Raw genomic sequence first — 20,805 nt, 5'->3', positions numbered from 1 at the left:
ATTAAAACGTTGTTATCTTTTTTCATATATATTAAAATGTTCTTATCGTTTTTTTCGGTTAATGAAATAATCCTATCTTTTCTCATATCTATTAAAACATCTTTATCTTTTTTTTCCGTCAACGAAATAGTTTTTTCTCATTATTGCTTTCCGTCAACGAAATAGTCCTTCCTCATCATTCTTTTCCGTCAACAAAATAGTCCCTCCCTATATTTTCAAAAATCTATTAAAATATTATTTTTTTTTCTCATATCTATTATAACATTCTTATCATTTCTTTTCGTCAACGAAATAGTCTCTATCTTTTTTCACATCTATTAAAACGTCTTTATCGTTACCTTCCGTCAACGAAATAGTTTCTCTTCCTTCTTCTCCTCCTCCTCAAAAAAGAAGAAGTAGAAGAAAAAAAAGCAGAAGTAGGAGAAAGAAAGAAGAAGAAAAAGGAGGAGAAGGAGGAGGAGGAAAAGAATGAATAATTTGATTTTTTACTATATTTTTAAGCACATAAATAGACGAAAGGACGATAAAAACGTTTTAATTGATTTTTGAAAATACAGGACTGACTTATTAATAATATTAATATCTAAGAATTAAATTGTTAATCTCTCTTTTATTTATTATATAAATATTTTTTAAATGTTTGTAAATAGTGACATACTACAAAATGTTACTTCAATACAAATTAAACTGTTGATCTTAAACTGAGAGTGAATAAAAGATTTTTTTTTTTTACTATTTTTTTTAATTGATATGTCAGTATTCCTTTATTATTGTTGTTAGTATTCTTTTTAAATCTTTCTTGACAATCTCTCTCTCTCTCTCTCTGTCTCTCATCTTCGCTATATTTTCTCTACTTTACATGGGCTTTGGACCGTTAATACCCTAATCAATCTCTATCCAAAATTTATCCTTGATTTTCTTTCTGGGTCTCCATTTTCCCTGGGAATCGAATAATTTCTTGTAGTTTCCCTCTTTTTTTCGTCTGGGTATATCTCAGATTTCAAAATGGGGAAAAATCAAGCCTACAAAGCTATGCAGAGAGCGAGACTTGGCTCGAGCTCTGCCGGTCCCGAAGAGATCGAAGATGGCATGGTTTGTACCCTTTCATACTATTCCTTTCACGCAATTCTGCAAATTCCCCATATTTCAATTTTGATCGTACGCGATAGTTTTTCTCCTGCCAAATTTTGTTTTTTGCATTCTTTTGGTTATTTATGCTCAGTGTTTTTGTTTTTTTTTTAAAACTGTTTATCAAATTAGGTTTTCCAATGGGTAACTGGATATCAATTACACTCTGTAGGAATGAATTTGAATCGTGTTAAAATATATTTTATTAGTTAATAGGTCTTTATTTCAGTTTCTTTTTTTAATTTTTTTTTGGGTTCATTTGTCTGCGACACCGGAGACCCTGAAGAAGACTCCAGTCCACTGAGCTAAAGCTCATTGGTATTATTTCATAATTTTAGTACAAAATTTTCCCCAAAATTTTATAGCTGGATTAATGGCATGATTATAGCATTCTATCTCGGGTTCAATGACAAACTCGTCATTATGATGTTTGTGAGCATGCTTTTCTTTCTTGTTAATCAGCAACATAGTCCCATAAATTTGGAATAATTTCGCTGCTAAAAAGTTGAGTTCTTTAAGCCTGTACATAGTTAATTCATTTGGTTGTTTGTCTTCTTGGGTATCTGTTGGTGTTTAGTTGAAATGGTTAAAGGTACAATACCTGGCTCTTTGAAACTTAATTCGTGCTTCTGTCAATGCTACAGGATAACTGGGTTCTGCCATTTAATATTGTTCTGAGTTTTGTTATATTGTTTGTGGAAATAAAACCTTTTTCTACTATATGATGGTTTTATAGTGTGTATATATATAGGTATAAAAGCTGCTTCTTATTGTAGATATGTACCAGAACACCTCATGGGCATCTTTTGATATTATTTTTTACCTTAAGGACTTTTAAATGCCGGAAAATTGTGTCGCACCACCAAGGAGGATCTGTTCATGTCAGGATACTTTGGAGATTTATTTTAGAATTAGCTCATCTTACACCTTCATTTCTATGTTCTCTATCTAGCTTGTTATCCAACCATAAATTTCCATGTTTTTTCATTTTGGATGATTTTATTTTTTCTTTTCTTCCCTCTCTCTCTCTCTATATGTATATATTTTTTCTTTTCTTTTCTTGGAACATTTCTGATGAGGACAATCTCAGGTGGATGGTTCTTTTCATTCACCAGAGTGGCATGCTGCTCGTTTGGCCAGCCTTAGAACATCTCACACAGTGACATGGGAAGAGTTCAAGAGAAAGCAAAAGGTAAACTGTTACTATATTATTTTTGTTTTTTTTTTCATTCTTTTTTCCTTCTCTGTCTCTGTGTCTGTCTGTCTCTCTCTCTCTCTCTCTCTCTCTCTCTCTCTCTCTCTCTCTCTCTCTCTCTCTCTCCTCTTACACAGCATTGTATTGTTTGCATACCATGTCTCATTTGTTAAATAATTCTGTTTGTATGTACTTGTGCATATTATCCTTCCTGTTAACTAGAGCAAATTTAGTTTTGGAATGAACTAGAAATCCCTATCTGCTTTGAAAACTTGCCTTATTTAGTTGTCTTCCCACTTGGCAGAAAGTGAGGGCTGCGCTTTAACCAATACCTTATTCTTCAGTTCATTAGTTATGAAATCTCCTAGTGAAAAGAAAAACAGTTAAAATAGTGGCAAATGACTCCAATCCTAATTGCCTATTGTTAAGATAGTAGCAAATTGGAGCATTATTAAAATTAACTTGCATAAATGAAATTAGTGTTATTAAAGGCACCAAAAGGGCGGGGCGAGGCAAGGCAAGGCAAGGCAAGGCAAGCCCTCTTGCAAGAGGCAAGTGCCTTCCCTCACTTGGGTGTCGCCTCTTGAAAATAGCATGCATGGATTTTTTTTTTCTTTCTTTTTAAACACCATACCCTATATCATATTTCCTTTTGAAGCAGCTGATTGGGAGATTAAATTTAGGTACTAATTAGGGGAATATCTCCTTAATTATGTTATTTAATTAGGAATTTGTATCCTATAACTAGGCCAATTAGAGAGTATATCCCTATAATTATGCTAACTTATTAAGGATATACTCCTAATTAGTTAGCATAATTATAGGTGTGTCTGTGTGTGTATACATATATATACATATATATGCTAACTAATTAGGAAAACAATAATATAATATATGCATTGTTGACTTCCACTATTCAAGTATATTCCAATATTTAAAAAGATTACATATTTATTTATAAGTATGCCTATAAATAAGCTAACTAATTAAGAAGGAATTAATACAATATCCACAGGCACACGCACACCCACACCCACGCATATAAGTATGGCGCGCACACCCACCCACACACATATAAGTATGGCGCCTCACTTCAAAAAGGCTCTTTTCTTGCCTCTCGCCTCTCGCCTTAGCGTGGTCTCTTGCCTTAGCGTGGTCTCTTGCCTTAATAACACTGAATGAAATCAAACTTCACAGTTCAAAGGTTGTGATCAAGTTAAATAAGTGATTTCAAATTCCTTGGCCCCTCTAGTATTGGTTGAGATTACATTTCTTTCAAACTCTAGTGTTGTTGCAATAATTACATTTTGCCTAGGGAAAACTTTGGTTTATGCTTAGGAAAAATATGCTTAAAATGTCCACAATACTAAAAAGGGGAAAATGGATGAAAATTGGCATTACATGGTTAATCATTTTTTATAAATGATGCAACTAATTATTGGTTCTTTGTCTTAAGGATGACAATTATGGGAGTTTGTTATTCTGATTCCCCAATTGTTGCCAAAGGTGGATCTAAACCATTCCACAGCATTCAGCAATTAAATTACACATGAATAAGCATGATTATTATGAAATTAATTTGAAATAGGGAAAACTATTGATGAGGGTTTTATACATCCTAGATTGAGTCCTTAATCTGGTTACAGAAATTCATGTATCATAACTACCCTAAGATTCTAGTTGATAGGTTTTTCTATCTTAATAAATTTTTATTATTATCTAAAATGATGTGCTGCCTGAGTACTTCAAAACAAGCGGAATGAAGTTCTTTTGACTGGAGTAGATTCAATATTTGTTGGGTTTCAATAATTACTTATGCAATAGAAAAATAAGTAAGCATGATCTCATATTGGCATTTAGTCTATGGGTCAGAAACTTTGAGGCCAGTTGGAGAGAATTTAATTGCTTGAACTCAGATGTTTGATTAGTTATTGGGTGCTTTCTATGGGGATGTAGGCAATCATATTAATATAACAGAGCTAGTTTACAATTTAGTTGACCTGTTTAGCAATAGGAGGACCATGGTTTGATTGTTTGTGAACTTTAAGAAAAAAGCCCTAATAGAGACGGATTGTCTAGTGGGACATTGTGTGGCTTAGTATATATGCTGCCAATATTGTGGTATTTATGTTGTGTTATTGGGTAGCCTGCTATATGCTTGCATGCATGTTATTCTATTGGGAAGTAGGGATGCATGTTTGGGTTAATGTCATATAGAAAATTGGGTATAGAAGCATTTGGTCAACACAGGCACAACATAGTTAAATATTAATTAGTTGGGTAAAACATACTATAATTTATTGGATGAATAGTTACAAGATGACATGTGTAATCTGTTTAAAGTATTAACTATTAATTTATTGTTATGGCTCATGTAATAAATAAGGCTTTTGTAGATACTTCTCTGAAGATGGTTTTCACAATGTAGTGTCTTACTGCTATGTTCTCACCATAATGCATTACTTTCACGTCTGTTCCTTCATTTGCTGTATTAGGAAGATGAAATGAAAAAAGGAGAATTGGAAGCTGATACAGATAGGATGATGCGTGAGTACAGAGCTCAACTTGATGCTGAAAGGGCACGAAAACTTGCTCATGGAAGGAACCACTCTAGCAAGTCTAATCATAAAAGGGGTATGTCTAGAAAACCTTGATAAAAAAAATGTTATTCTATTTAGTGAATACTGGATAAGTAGTACCATCTTTCTTCACCCTTCTGAATGAGATATGTCCTTGCAGATAGAAGGGACAAAGATTTAAAGCATCGCAGCAGCAGAAAGAGAAAGGTACCTGAATTTATAATAGTTTCACTATGTTTTGAGTTTTCCCACCTTCTAGAATAATGCAATTTATATTTAACTGAAATTTGTGACACTGAACTTCTCCCTCCATCCCACAAATATAGCCACTTTCCCTTTTGAGATGGTAATTTACTTATTAGCTTCCTAATATACTCCTATTTAATATGTGAGAAACTAAATTTTATTAGTGACAAGAATAATTTAGTAATTGAACAACATGATCAGAGTGTATATTAGGAAAGACAATATGAAAATTTATTGCTTTTCCTATATTAGCTATATTTTTTAATTCAACTATACAACTATCTTTATGAGACGGAGGGAATATATTTTACTCATTCATTATGCTAGGTTCCCTGTTCCCCATTGAAATTAAAAACACATTGTGTAATCTGCTTATCAGAAACGAATGCCTTAAGTTGTCTGCCTTGTGCCAATGATGTCCTATCTGCAACTCCTTCACAAAGGAAAAAAAAGATGCTTGTCTTATGATAACGGTTTCAAGGATATATTAGTACTTGCTACCTGTTAGAGGATAAATTATTACCTACACAAATTTTAAGCTAGCGTTTGGGGGTATGGTTGCTTGCTGGTTTATGTACTTGTTGTCAATATAAGAACCTCCTTTTAGATCAGTAGTATTCCTCAATCCTCACATGGAATGTGGCCTGCACTTTAAGTTGGCAGACTTCAATTTCAAACATATGTGAAATTTTTTGTCGAGGTTGAGGCAAGTGGAGGTTGCACTGGGTGACATTCGACCAACTGAAATCTTTGGATGGCATCATGCTTTTAGGATGAAAACTTTTGCATTTTCTTCCTGTCTTGTGGTTTTTAAGAGAAATGCTCTTTGAATTGGATCATGTATATCCACTCCTAGATTATGCAAACAAACTGCTATTTTTGCTTCTTGAACCTTTCTTTTAAAATTGTTGTTTTGAGTTCGTATAAAACATACTGGAGACTTTGACTTTGGGTAGATGACTCTTGAATGTACAAGTTAAGCTTGAAGATGGAATTAAAGTTTCTGAGAAGATAGGCGTCATAATGGGAACATCATGATATTACTAAGAATATGGCTAGAGTCCAGTGTTTCAGATTCTTTATGTCCGGCGGATCCTTCTTTTTCATTTCAACTTGCATACCCCACAATGAATGTTGCTTCCCAAGCATTTAAACTTTAAACTTGCTTAACATTGGCTTTGCAGCACTCAAAACGGCGATCTTCAGATTCTAGCACGTCAAGTTCATCTTCAGAGTCTTCAAGCAGTGATGATGAGGAGAGAGAATCAAGAAGATCAAAGTCCAGGTCAAAGAGAATGAAGAAGGAAAAGAAGCATAGCTCGAGATCCAAGCGCTCAAGAAGTGACGAAGAAGAGGCTGATGGTCCTGTGCCACTTTCAAGGTTCTTTGGAAGCATCAAGAGCTAATGGCATGTGGAAGATGATTTTACATACAAAAGTCTTCATTGAACAAGAAGTCAGTTGTCTTCTTTCTCATTTTTCTTCACCTTATGATCTTTGTAATAATATTAGTTTGCTTGATATTCGTCCTCCTAGAAATTCATTCCATTGTCTGTTCCTATTGGATTATTAGGCTGCCTTTGGTTGGGAAAAGGAGAGGATAGCATAAAACTAGACAAGAGGATTTGTACCATTTGTGTTTGATTTGTGTAATGTAGGACAAATAGTCCTGTTTTGAATCTTTGGAATTTGGATAAAATAGAACATTTACTAATGATAATAATTTCATTATCTTTCTCACTCTACAAGTGGAGAAATTGATATTATCTTTTTTTTTTTTTTCCAACGAGAGAAACCCTAGAGCCAAGGGGAGAAGCACTGCATAGTGCTACTGCCTCTACAGCCGCTGTTGTCTTGTCATCTGTCACCATATGTCACCATCGTTCTGTCCTCTGTAGCTATTACCGAAAAGAAAGACTAAATGGACAACAAGGCAAATAAAGAAAGGACAAGCAACTGCTTCAACAAACCCAGAAACTCCCTAGAGAAAGGCCACAAAACCCAAAGATATCTGTGTTTTTAATATTCTATTTATTTTAATGGATAAAGATTGTAACAACTTTTTTCAGAGAATAAATATCAGTATTTTGTTATTTTCATAATATTATTTGATGTTTTGAATTAATATTTTAAACGATTATTATTTATTATTATAAAAAAAATGAATTAAAAATGCAAATGGATTCAATTGAAAGAGTATTGGAACCATTTGAAGAACTAGATTCTATCCTGCAATTTATCAGCCTTGCAAAGTGGATTTTGCTTGATCAAAAGCTGACGGCCAAGTCCCTTGAAATCAACACTACATGCATGGTCTTCAGGGTGTCGATGCGACCTGCAAAACACATTCCCACAGCGGCAGCTGAACCCCATCAATCCTAGCCCCTTGTTGCAGCTGCTGCATAGATTCGTTCGGCGGTTCGAGGCAGTCTGATCAGTAGAACCAGCAACAGTTTCAGCGTCCAAAGGGAGGCGAGCCATCAAGGAAGGTGATTTGTATATTGCTTGGTGTTGTTGCTTTTGGTATTGTTTATGGCACTTGGAGCATAAATTGGCATTCTGTACTGATCCATAGAAGCCGCAGCCATTAGCGCAGAGCGATGGTTCCATGTGCTGTGACTCCATTCTTTCTTTCTTTCTTTCTTTCTTTCTTTCTTTCTCAGTTTCTTCTTTCAATCTGTTGGATTATGGGTATAGATTTTTGATTTTCAGGTAATGTTCTTTATATATAAGAGAATTGGCAGGACTTTTGAGTTTGATTTCCGATTCTTTGTGGGATTTGATTTCCTAATCCAAGGGAGAGAGTTCCAAACTTCCCTTTTTTGATACGTAGTAGAATCTGGCTGAGCTTATTTACAACATAATTATTTTAAAATTATAAATAAATTATTGAATTACTATAATAACATCTTATTAAGACGGTCGACAATTCTATTTTCTCTTCAAAATTTGATAATTTTGTAACGTTTAGTTATACATCAGGCTTTTCAGAGTGTCTTGGGAAAAAATAAATAAATAAATAAAATTTGATGGAGTTAATGATAAAAAAATTCATCATTTTTCTATTTTTACAATTTCAATCTATTTTTTTATGGTTTTCCATTAAATTACATGTTTGCCATTAAATTACATACTTTTTATACTTAGTTCTAATTATATTCTACCATTAAATTTTTCATTAAAAATTAATAAAATTATTACATCATTTAATATACCAAATTATTAATTATGATTTTTTAAAATTATAATAATAATAAGTGTAGTTTAATTTAAAATTAAAATAAAATAAAATTAATATACCAAATTATTCATAAAATTAAAAAATTTATAATAATATTAAAAATTATTTTTTAATATTATCATTTTAATTGTAAAAAAATAATTAAAAAAAACTTTAACTTTTAAAAAAAATTTACTATTATACTTTAAATTTTAAAAATTTATTAACTATATTTTAATTTTTAAATTATAATCAATTTTACTCTAAATTTTATTAATATGATGGACTGATGCAGTAATAATGTGTCAGATAATATAATAATTTTATTAATCTGGATGAAAAATTTAACATCATAATATAATATAAATAAGTATAAAAATATAAAATTTAATTGATTGAAATATAAAAAAATAAATTATAATTAGAAAAGTAGAAAAATGTTATATTTGTTTTTATCATAAACTCAATTTGATATACTGAAACTTTGTTGAAAGAATAGCTCAAAGCAGCCGTCGAGAGTTCCCAGTTTGTGTGCCTTTTAAGGAGAAAGTATAAATTATACGAGACCACTGCCATAATACTATGTACCCAATTTTACATGGTAGTATTAAACTAATAAAAATTAAAAAAAATAAAATCAATTTAATAGATGAGTGAATTTTAAAAAAATAATAATAAATTAGCAGTTTTTTTTTTATTTTTATATATAAAAAAAAACTTTTCTTGTACAAATTTCTAAGCGTCCTGCACAGTCCGGTGGGGTGGTATTCTATAATATAATTTTCGATGAAAAAGGCACCACTAGAACGACAAAGAAATCAAATGTCTGAACTAAATTAGTTGTGAATAATTCAAAGATATGTTATAAAAAAATAAAATTTAAATAATTAAATTGTTATAATCTAATAGTAAAATTTAACAAAATTACTTTCTTATAGATGATTAAAATTGTTTGTTAATAAAATGATTGAAACTAAATTAAAGAATTTATTAACTATGCTATACATTACACTTTATTAAAATGGCCTAGCTGACTATTCCATCAACTCAGTCCTTCGTCTGCCTTGCAGGTTAACCATAAATACAATCAACTATTCATTGTGGATTCCTAATTAGCAACTTTCTTACTTCCACACTAGAAATTAACACTTGCATAGGGCGTGTGATAGAGAGAGATTCAGAAGAAGCACAAGAAAAAAGCAAAGACTAGCGATTCAAATACCATTCCAACAGTCCTAGTTCGAAAGGTCGGCCCATAATCAAATATTTCAATTCAAGAACCAACCCACCCAGTTTTGGTGGAACATATATATACATGAAGAAATAAAATCACTGAAAACCGTGCAACAGAAACCACACTGATGATTAAAATCCACAATGAATAGGATGATATAATTAGTGAGTTTTTATTATTGCTGCTGATACTCAGGGTTAAATGCAAGAGCCTCCCTATAAATCAGCTCCTTCATCTGTTCTTCGGTTAACGCATGCTGCTCAAAATCAAAGCTGAAGGGAGTCATGCACACTGGCTCATCGCTGATATCGTGAAGTGACGTTAGGTAGGGATGAGCAAGCGCATCCTCAACTGTAACAAAATATGATTAAGAAAAGTCAACTTATGAACTAGGTTAAATAGGAAACTGAGCTGACAAATTTATACAATGCAACTGAAATCATTATGCAGAATAACTAAACAGCGATAGAGCATTACTTGCATTATCATAATTACAAGAGTAAATAACGTAAATTACCCTAAACTACTCGAACTAAATTTTCAATGTATGCCAATCTTTGACAAGGCTTCTCTCAATCATTGACAAAAGACGGTAATAGTATTCTTTTGCCAGACCAAATTCAAGATATCACGCAATGGTCAATGTTAAGAAAATGATCAAATTCAAACCCGAATGTAAAATATGCCCCTATGCCAATTGTCTATAAGTGACAAGGGCAATCCTTGCTCACCCAATGCATTAATACCTTAAGATCTTTGAGAACATACCGTGTGCATGCTTCCAGAATCCAAAAAAGAAAAGCCTCTTCCCTGAGTGTGTGTGTATACATATGTATATATATAATGCACAAAACACTGTTGTTATAATCTTACAATTCCCAGTTAGATTAGTACGATTCGATTTTTCATTCTAATGATTTGAATTTATAGGGTGAATCTTAAGCATACATGACTCCTAGGATTGCATTTTAAAATTAGATTACATGACTTTATATATGAGCCTATGCATTTTGAATGTAAAGTAGGTCTCAGTTGATTTTGTATTGTACTCCTAGAATTCTAATTTCTGTCCTTTTGTTCTCCATTTCTATCTAATTCTTTTCCTTCTTTTTCTCCTTTCCTTGTTTCTCTCCTGCCATTTTCTTTTCCTTGTTGCACATCAAATTTTTAAAGTTTGCCCCATCAGGTATTTGCATTTTGCCATCCTAAGCATGCAAGAAGCCATATGCGCTTATGGTCAAACAAACAATCAACAGAGTCATAATGGAAGCACCAAATCACCCCATTTAAAGGAAATGTAGAAATCTTATGCCAAACCAACAGAATATAAAAGAATAATGAAGCAAAAGTACCTCCGATTATGTCGCCAAGAATAGAATATTAGGGAACAGAGAATCACCTGTAATCCTCAGCCTGGGATCAAATGTTAACATCTTTTCAACAAGATCTATAGCTGCTGGATGGACACTTGGGAACTTCTCAGTGAAAGATTGGCGATGCTGGGGAGGAAGTTGTCGAATGTATCGCTTTGCATTTTCATTCAAAAACTCCAACTCAGCCTCTGATGGAGTGCCAATGAGCTGCAAGGTTTAGAATGTTTGATCATATACACGAACATAATTACAGAACTGTTTATATCACATGAGACATGGATATGATAGATTTCACATTCCTATAATCATATTCCAGTTGACATGAAATGCTAACTCATCAACTTACATATTGGATAATTTTTAACAGAAAGATAATGCTACTTAAGAACTATAAATATATATATAATGCTAATGGCACTGTTGAATCCCATATCAGTTCTGAAAAAGAATAATGTACCCCTTATAGGGCCATAGGCACTCCTCCCCTTGAACTAGCTTTTGGGGTGAGTTAGGCCTGACCCAAATTTAACATGGTATCAGAGCCTCCCATCCGATGTTGGACCTCCTATAAATATGTTCTGGTGCGTGAGGGGGTGTGTTGAATCCCACATAGTTCTGAAAAGGGGTAATGTGCCCCTTATATGGGTCATAGGGGCTCCATGATCCTAAATTTTTTCAACCAAATAACAAGGTAATATACAAAATCTAGTAATTAAATTTACCTCCATAAGCAAACGAAGTTGATGCACATGATCTCTACCAGGAAAGAGGGGCTTCCTATCCATCAACTCCATGAAAATACAACCCACTGACCATACATCAATAGCTGCAGTATAATCTGAAGAGTTCAACAATAATTCTGGTGCTCGGTACCATCTTGTAACAACATATTCTGTCATGAAATCAGTTTCTGAGGTAACACGAGCCAAGCCGAAGTCGCATATCTTCAGATCACAATTTGCATTCAGGAGGAGATTGCTAGGTTTTAAATCTCTGTGCAGAACATTTGCAGAATGTATATATTTCAATCCTCGGAGAATTTGATACAGGAAATACTGCAAACAGCATAGAAGAATTAACTTGGCTCTGAAATTCTTAATTATACTAAAGTAGAAGATGAATAACATCAAAAAGTAATAACCAGCACCAAAGAATGTATAATTGGATTTGCCAAAATCATGTGAACTAACAAACTAATCCAGCAAGAAAAATGCCAGCCAGTCCTACTCTCAGAAATTGAAGGCCGGGATAATTATATTATATAGGTACCAATGTAAACTCTACAAAGCCCCTGACACTTAAAAGGTCTTGACTGTGAAGGATGATAATATTAGATTGCTTAACAATATATGCAATTTTCTGGTACTTGGGTGCAAAATATTCTTAACACAAAGGAAAAAAAATCCAAATGGAAAGTGATCAGACAATATCCAAATTTTGCACTATGATATAGGATTACTTATGGCAAGCTCTCCCAAACACAGCTTGCTTGAAACTAAAGCCAATAACCAATGCAAAACTGATGTAGACCTTGATATACAGATTTTAGACTACTATTTCGATGTAGATGCACTAAGAAAATGATATATTATATAATTTCTTCTTTTTTTTTTCTTTGGAAAAGAAAGGATTTATAAGTTGAAGAAGAGCATATATGATTAGGTCCTGAAATGGAACTACCTGGGGCTCACTTGATCTTTATTTCAAACCTTAAGGCAACACATTCCGGAGTCTCAATAGATTCTACGCAAGTATAATGCATGCCAAAACTCTACCCTTAAGTGTTATCACTGTAATACAAGAGATAAGTGTCTGACTCATCCCCTCTACAATTAGTCTCTTTGCCATACTGATACAAGCCCATCAAGCAACAAGAAGAATGGACCTGGTATACTCAGGGTCTACACTAGGAGGAGCAAAAGAAATGCAGAGACCGTTAAATTGGCAGAATCTTCCAGAATGGAATGGACAGAGGAGATATCCTGTGGGGACCAAAATAAGGAGGGAAGGAAAGCTGTCCATGGCAGGCCTATTTATCCAGAGAACTGTTGAGAGGAAGGCATGCAGTATTCACCTAAAAACTTTGTTGAGAATTCGGCTATAGTGCTGGACTGGTTATTCCAGATTTTCTTTGTCTTTTCTCGTTATTGTAATTGGGAAGAGTAGAAACTGAGAGTTATATTCCTCCTTGTATTGAAGCTTATTCTGCCTCTTGAAGAGCTGTTAATACAATTCTATCATCTCTTCCATCATTCTTTCCTGTCTCTAATTCCTACTTCTATCACATACACGTGTGCATTTGTGGGGTAAAAACCAGGCAACCTCAGAGAGTTTTGAGTTAGTTTAGGGAAAAGAAGCCTCAAATAACAATATAGCCTCTGTATCATAATTCCTAGCATCTGTTCCAAACCCTTGAGATTGCTACCACAAAGAGTGTTGATACTGCTTTATTAGAGACTCAAGACATTTAAAGTTTTCTAGAACCCTAAAAACTCAAGCAATCTCTAGGATCAACTAATCATGCGCATGCATTTTAGAATAACAACTGCAATTAATAGAAATATTTATCAGAATACGTAAAAAGGGGAGTGATTAACCTTAAATGAAAATATCATGAAGCTAGTGGTGAAAGGTAATCATAATTCATAAGGCAAGCAAAAAATAAAGTAACATTTTTCAAATGATATATAATTGCTGCACTAGGACAAGCTACATTAAGACCAGGGAGAGAGCAAATTCCAAACAACTAATATAGTCAACAACTTTTTGCTTTGCTTTGTGATCATTACTCTTTTCTTACACTTGGGATTATTCCTCTTCACCTTGTAATGAATTGCTTGTTCAATACAAAAAAGTTTGATCTTTAATCTTTTCAAGCAGTGAAAGCATATGAAACTTGAAAAAGATTTAGCAAGCAATGTGAATGTTAGACTGTAAATGCCAAATAAAGATGCAAACCTGACAGTGCTCTTCTGATAGTGCTTGATTGGAACGAATGATCTGATGGAGATCAGTGTCCATTAGCTCATAAGCAATGTAAACATCATTAAATGATTCCCTCCGGGGTGGAGGAATTATGTCCCTGATTGCAACAACCTGCCACAAAAATGCCTGTGCTGTAAAAGAAACTTCAACAGAGACATAACATTGGCTTGTTTCTCCCCATAAATTTCCTTGAATAAAGATTATGGGTGCATCAAGGTGGTGAAGATATGCTAAGGATTTAAAATTACATGAAACAGTCCAAATAATCTATGCTTCACATGAAAAAGCCGCTGCTTTTTTCATCAGTGTGTTATTTTTTCCTGTACATCCTCATTGATCAAAGGAATTTCATCAAATTTGAACATAATCCCAACTCTAACTTCAATCTTCAGCAAACCTTGTTAGCAGAACCCATTCATATATTTCAATGGGGAATGATAAAGCAGAGATTATATGGACTTCTTTTTCTTTTTGGAGAGGCACTGAGGGTGGGTGGGGGGAGGGGTTGGATACTCACTTGCCTGCCAAATGTTAAAATTTCCTTCCTAGACATGTGCATTTTTACTTCTATCCTAACCCAGTAAAACTTTAAAATATTTTATAATAACCTGAAACTTTTTAAATTCTCAATTTTGTATAGGCATCCCATACCACATTTATAAATTTTTCTCATCTTCAGCCCTTAGACTTTAATAAAAATTCATATAGGTCTTACTTTTTATATAGACAACTTTTACATGTTTTAATATCTCTACCTTTGTCTCAAAACAACAACAACTGCTAAACCTTAATCCTAAACTATTAAGGTCAACTACATGGATCCTTTGTTTCCATTTAGCTTTGGTAGATATCCAGTCCTCATCAATATTGAAGACTTATAAATCCATTCATACTACTTCCTTCCATGTCATCCTAGATATCAAGTCCTCACTACTTCAATATTCACTTATAGCACTTCTATATTCAAGCATTTGACACTCTACATAAGATATGAACTAAACCATTTTAAATGATTGTTTCTCATTTTATCTTCAACATGTGCAACAAGCATTTTGTAATGGATGCAGTCATTTCTAATCTTATCCCTCATCTTGTAACTAGACATCTATCCTAATATCTGTATGTCTACCACACTCATCTTGTAGAAATGATGCACCTTAGATGCCCAAACATTCACTCCCATACCACATATCTAATTGGACCATGGTCTTATAGGACTTATCTTTTACTTTGTTAGAGATCTTATGGTCACATAAGCACTCATCCTACTCCTCTATTTCATTGATCCTATGAGTTACATCATCATCTAAAACTTTATTCTTCTGTATGATTATGGTAGTATGATAAGACCTTAATACTTGAATTAATTACATTTAGGCACCAAACTCCATCCAACTGAACTTCACCTCAATATCCTTGTACCAGAGCTAATCCTGCACTACATGTATTCTGTCTTACTTCTACTTAGCTTAGAACCCCTTATTTTCAAGAGTCCCTCACAACTCCAACTTTTGATTAACTCATTCACTAGTTCCCTCCATTAAGACAATATCATGTGCAAATAATATGCACCATAAGACATCATCTTGAATATGACTAGTCAGCTCATCAATAACTAAGGTAAATAGGTAAGAACTCAAAGTTGATTCCTGATATAAGCTCACTTTTATAGGAAACTCGTTTATGCCCCCTTACACTTGTGACTACCCCCTAATATATGTTTGTAATACTATTTACATATATGAGATGAAGTTATTTCTTCTATAGCACCCCACCAAAGCACTTTTCTTGATACTCTATTATAAGCTTTTTCTAGATTAATGAATACCATATGCAGATCCTTTTTCCTCTCTCTATATATTTACATTAATCTTCTTACTAAAAAGGTAGGCTCTATTGTATGTCTACCGACATAAAGCCATGTGGTCCTCTGATACCTTAGTAATGCCTCTAAGCCTACATTCAATCACTCTTTCCCATAACTTAATTGTGTTACTCATCAGTTTAATAACGTAGTAGTTTGCACAACTTTGGACATCTCTTATGTTCTTAATGATAGGAACCAAAATGCTCTTCCTCTAATCATTTGGTGTCTTTCTGAACTTTAGTATGGCTTCCAATCTCCTCAAGGCACAACCATATTTCTATAGGAATACCATATGAGCTTGCTTTAACTTCAAAAAAAATTGATTTTGCAAGTGTAGTTGAGGATTTTCTGTCACCAGAACATTAAGATCCACAATATCATCCTCATGACTTGCATTGAACAACCTATCAAAGTAGCATTCCATCTCCCTTTAATCATTTTACCTCCTTACAAAACTTGTCGATTATTATCCCTAATGCACTTGACTTGATTTAGATCTCCACTCCTAATTCCCTTTGGTTGTGCTATGCCTATACCTTAGTCTCAAAAAGATTAAGAATATTTTTATAATTATCTACAAATTTGGTATTTAAATATTTATTTATAAATGTTTTTCCACCCAAATCTCATGAGAGTAAAAATTGAAAAATAGAAGTACGAAATATTAAATTTCCAAAGATTATTTAAGGTTTTCATGTGAAAATGATCCTTTTTTCAAAGTTTAGACATCTAAGTTTCAAAACATAACGTAAAAAAAAGATTCATGCAATTTAGACAATATTTTTTTATAGAGTTTCCCCACCTAAGTTTAAGTCTTTGGTCTGCTACTAATAGCATCAACAAATGAGATACATTTTCTCTTATATATGTGATATAAGTGTATGACAACAACTTTACTTGCTCAAAGAAAAGATCCAACTCTAATAGCAGTGAACGAGTTCAAGAGCAAAATCATATTGCAGTGGATTCAAGAGCTATGAGAAGGAAGAAGGAACTAAAGGAATAGAATTTATTATTAGTCCTATAAAAGGTTCTAGAGATATTGCTTGAATTTTAATCACATTTGAAAGATTATTTTGTTAATTTGCCATTAGCGAAAGTAAGAAGATAAATCATAGAAATAATTTAGGAGCATTAAGGTGGGAATTCCATGAAACAAGAACAGCAATAGTGACAATTGCTTAAGTGGCAATACACAACTATTGTAGTAAAAGTAAGGGTTTATAGATCAGCAATACAAAATTAAGGCCAGATTGTGAAATAAGAAATGAGAAAATTAATTGATTCTTTTATTGTTGCCATGTCATAACAATAGGTTCTGCTGAAATATCCAGCATTGAGTTGTGATAGTATCAAACAAGAAAGGTACTGAGCAAATTAATTAATGCTCCTGAATTGGCTTCAGTTTCTTAAATATAGTTATGACAATAAATCATTTTATCCCATCTCCATCCAGGAAGTAATAATTTCTTATCAAGCTGAATAACCATGTCCTTAAATTGATAGATTGCTTAATTGTTAAAAAATAATTGACACAAATAGTCGGAGAAAAAATTAAAGGCTCATAAGTGTAAAAAAGAATTCCACAAGTCATCACAACCAAGATTGTAATACATGAGCCTGCATGAGTTATTCCTCAATGGATGGCAAGATCTAGTTTTCTTAAATACAGGTTTTCATTTTCAGTTTTGACCTCAAACCCAAATAAAATTAAACAAATAAAAGAGACAAAATAATTTCAAAAACAATTGAGATTCCAATGCCAGAAAAACTCCAAGAAAACAATGTCCAATACTTGCTTTCTTGGCTGTAACCCTATAAAATATATGAAAACCCATGTGAAAGCAGAAACCTAAACTGACACATAAATAGAATACATAATGATGTCCAAATTTATGCAAGTGCTTTACCTATTCTCTATGTGATCACAACCTTACTTGCACATTTCCTCAGTAAAACAGTAGGAAGTGTTCAAACCCAAACAAATAGAAAACGAAAAACAAAAAAGCAACAAGTGAATGTACACCTGTTTAGTACAGAATATGCACTACTCCAGGTGATTCAATATCTACAAATATGATATTAGAATGATTTTATTTTCTCCTCAGCTATATCTAATTCATATAAAGAAACACAATCAGATGGCATAATCAAGGTCAAAGTCCAACATGTGTTCCAAAACTAATACAACAAAAATACTAAAAGTTGCACATGAAAATGGTCCAAAATCTGAATTTTTTATATTGCAACAATCACCATCACCCATAATTTTCCTATTAGGAAGAATGCTAGTTTCCAACAAGGAAATACTGCTTGTTTGCTTTTAGATGGCTTCCATTTTAAATTAAGCATACCGATTATTATCTAAAACTAGAAAATCAGTCACTTGAAAAAAGCAAACCAATCATGGTAATTTGGAAACTTTACTTAATCAAAAAAAAAAAAAATAGAAGAAGAGAAGCAATTCTGCAATCCAATCAAAACCTCAAAATCAACGTACAATCAGTAATCAATCACTCACTAACGTTTTCATGATCCATATGACGAAGCAACTTGATCTCACGGAGAGTCCTCTTGGCATCAATTTTATTATCAAAAGCATTCGCTATCTTCTTTATCGCCACATGCTCACCGGTCTCCGAATTCAGTGCCGAACTAAAGAAAAATGGAGAACGATAACACCGTCTAAACAATAATCCCAAAGTTACTTCAAAAAACAGTATAAACAGTAACAGAGATTAGAGAGTACCAAACGATGCCGTATGCGCCCTTGCCGATGGGCATGATAGGAGGCTTATACTTAGCGGTGACCTCGAATATATTCCCGAATATGTTATACTGTATGAATCTCCCACCATGGCTAAGAGTGGCCGGAATATTTTCGATGCCTCCGGAAGGGGAGACCTGCTGCTGTTGTTGGTGGGGGTCAGAAGGCGGTGGAGCGGCCGCGGCGGCAGCATCCTCCATGTCAGTGTCTGCCGGCTGGCCCGGTCTGCCCCCGTCCATTTCTGAAATTTGTTGCTAGCTCGGTTTTGCGGTCAACAGATCTGAAGGGGTATGTATGCGCTCACTGCTTTTTTGTTGTCTCTGTTTGTTTTTCTTTGGTTTTTGCTTTTTGTGCTTTCGATTTCTATGAATGGTCGTAGGTGTCAGTCACAAGCGAACACGTGACAGGGGATCCTTTTTTATGTAAAATAAAATAAACTAAATTAAATTTTATAAACATTATCTATTTTATATTATAAAATTTTATATTTTTGCCAAAATATTATAAAATTATAAAGTAAATTATCATGAAATTTCTCAATTTTTATAAAATTATCTAATTTATTTTTATTTCAAAATTATTTAATTAAAATATTTTTATATTTTATAAAATTTAATTATATTATTATTTTATTTCAAATATTGCATTGAATTATATATATTTTTTTGTCTTTATAATTCTAATTATATATATTATTTAATTATTATAATTTTATATATTCATGCTATTTAATTTTTTAAATTAAATATAAAATAAATTAACTAATAAATTTTTGATGAACATAGAGTTTGATATTAGACATTTTCAGAAAGACGAATAAGACTGCGGACCAATCTAGCACTAGAACCTCTCTCTGGCGTTCATATTCCAAATACTTAACCTACCAACATCATTCACATACTGACTTTTGATAAAATATGAATTTGAGACTAATTATATTTTTTTTAAACTGACGCTTTTCTCTCTACCAAAAAAAAAACCTATTTTCCTAATAGCTTATGCATGCATGTTAGAAAGGAGTGCAAAGCACAAGAAGTTGCAAATTTTAATTTCAAACAGTAACACAGCCATTTGTTATATAATCTCTATTCAAGATAAATATTGCCTTGCTTATAAAAGTGATTTTTCAGGTGGTTTAATTTAAAATTAAAATAAATTGAATAAATTAAAATTTTAAATTTAAATATTTATAAAAATTGAATCGAAATGATTTAAATAGAAATCGAATTGAATCGAACTGATTTGATTTGATACGGTTCAATTTAATTTATTTGGCTTTGTTTTTTTTATTTTTTACACACTATTTTTAGTGTTTTAAAATTTAATTGAAGTATTTCAATTTTAATTATAATTTAATCTTTCTATATTATCACAAATAACATACTATTACTCACTAATCAATTCGATTTAATTTAATCGATTTTTTCTAATTAAATCTAAATTAAAATAACTGAAATTTTTTAAAATAAAAATCAAATCGAATTATAAAAAATAAAAAATTAAACTAAATTTCTGAATTAATTCGATTTTATCATTTTTTATTTAAATCAAATATTGTTGACCATAAATCAATAACCTACGTAAGCTTGAAGAGTTAACCCAGTAGAGTTGGAAAAGAGTTCTAGAAAAAAATTTATTTGGATCCGGTTCATGTGGACCAAAAACACATGAACGTGGATGATTCTATAAAAAAATCACATAGAATTCACATTTATGTCTCTTAAAGTTCATGGTAAATCAGATCCATTTAAGAAATTTCTATTAATTTTATTCAAGTCGGTTCATTTCGAATAAATCGAAAACTGAAATTTTAGTATTTGTGAAAATTGAATCAAATTAATTTTGAACAAAAATCAATTTGAATCGAATCGATTTGATTCAATTTGATCGATTAAGATTTTTAATAGACTTTTTGTTTTTTACACTTTATTTTAGTATTTTAAAATTTAATTCAAATATTTCAATCTTAGTTATAATCTCTTTATATTATCAAAAATAATATTATTATCATTAATCAACTTGGTTTAATTTTATTAATTTTTTTATAATCAAAATTAAATTAAATTAAAATAATTAAAATTTTTAAAAATAAAAATTTTTAAAAAAATTGAATTAAAATTTTAAATTAATTTAATTTAATTAATTTTTTCGATTTAAATCAAATATTAGCGTAGTTGAGGAGTTAATCTGAGCTAAAATGATTGTATTAATG

The 20,805-nt window shown here is 32.2% G+C and overlaps 2 protein-coding genes across 3 annotated transcripts; one reads left to right on the top strand and one right to left on the bottom strand.

Moving 5' to 3' along the window:
• Positions 1-798: 798 nt before the first annotated feature.
• On the top strand, positions 799-6,887 carry LOC110624604 (corepressor interacting with RBPJ 1). Its single transcript, XM_021769815.2, has 5 exons — positions 799-1,092; positions 2,219-2,320; positions 4,819-4,957; positions 5,063-5,109; positions 6,333-6,887. Exons 1-5 carry the CDS (start codon positions 1,006-1,008, stop codon positions 6,552-6,554), a joined length of 597 nt encoding a protein of 198 aa, XP_021625507.1. The 5' UTR covers positions 799-1,005; the 3' UTR covers positions 6,555-6,887.
• Positions 6,888-9,552: 2,665 nt separating this feature from the next.
• LOC110624595 (mitogen-activated protein kinase homolog MMK1) lies at positions 9,553-18,937 on the bottom strand. 2 transcript variants are annotated; one of them, XM_021769802.2, is made up of 6 exons: positions 18,576-18,937; positions 18,352-18,481; positions 13,933-14,070; positions 11,697-12,029; positions 11,001-11,181; positions 9,553-9,952 (listed from the first exon to the last, which is right to left on the bottom strand). In XM_021769802.2, the coding sequence occupies exons 1-6, from the start codon at positions 18,830-18,832 to the stop codon at positions 9,777-9,779; spliced, it is 1,215 nt and encodes a 404-aa protein (XP_021625494.1). In that variant the 5' UTR covers positions 18,833-18,937; the 3' UTR covers positions 9,553-9,776. The 2 variants fall into 2 exon arrangements, with proteins under 2 accessions (XP_021625494.1, XP_043809884.1); XM_043953949.1 differs by lacking the exon at positions 13,933-14,070.
• Between the last annotated feature and the right edge of the window lie 1,868 nt (positions 18,938-20,805).

The sequence above is a fragment of the Manihot esculenta genome, chromosome 1 (genome assembly GCF_001659605.2).
Source record: "Manihot esculenta cultivar AM560-2 chromosome 1, M.esculenta_v8, whole genome shotgun sequence".
Taxonomy (NCBI): domain Eukaryota; kingdom Viridiplantae; phylum Streptophyta; class Magnoliopsida; order Malpighiales; family Euphorbiaceae; genus Manihot; species Manihot esculenta.
This window is presented reverse-complemented; position numbering and strand designations above follow the sequence as displayed.

Bases quoted from the DNA above. Each gene is read 5' to 3' on its own strand.
- LOC110624604 (XM_021769815.2), top strand. From the start codon at position 1,006: ATGGGGAAAAATCAAGCCTACAAAGCTATGCAGAGAGCGAGACTTGGC. The intron at 2,321-4,818 runs GTAAACTGTTAC...TTGCTGTATTAG, and splicing joins AGTTCAAGAGAAAGCAAAAG to GAAGATGAAATGAAAAAAGG. The intron at 5,110-6,332 runs GTACCTGAATTT...TTGGCTTTGCAG, and splicing joins GCAGCAGCAGAAAGAGAAAG to CACTCAAAACGGCGATCTTC.
- LOC110624595 (XM_021769802.2), bottom strand. From the start codon at position 18,832: ATGGACGGGGGCAGACCGGGCCAGCCGGCAGACACTGACATGGAGGAT. The intron at 14,071-18,351 runs GTTAGTGAGTGA...TTTTTGTGGCAG, and splicing joins GTCATATGGATCATGAAAAC to GTTGTTGCAATCAGGGACAT. The intron at 11,182-11,696 runs GTAAATTTAATT...TAAACCTTGCAG, and splicing joins AACTTCGTTTGCTTATGGAG to CTCATTGGCACTCCATCAGA.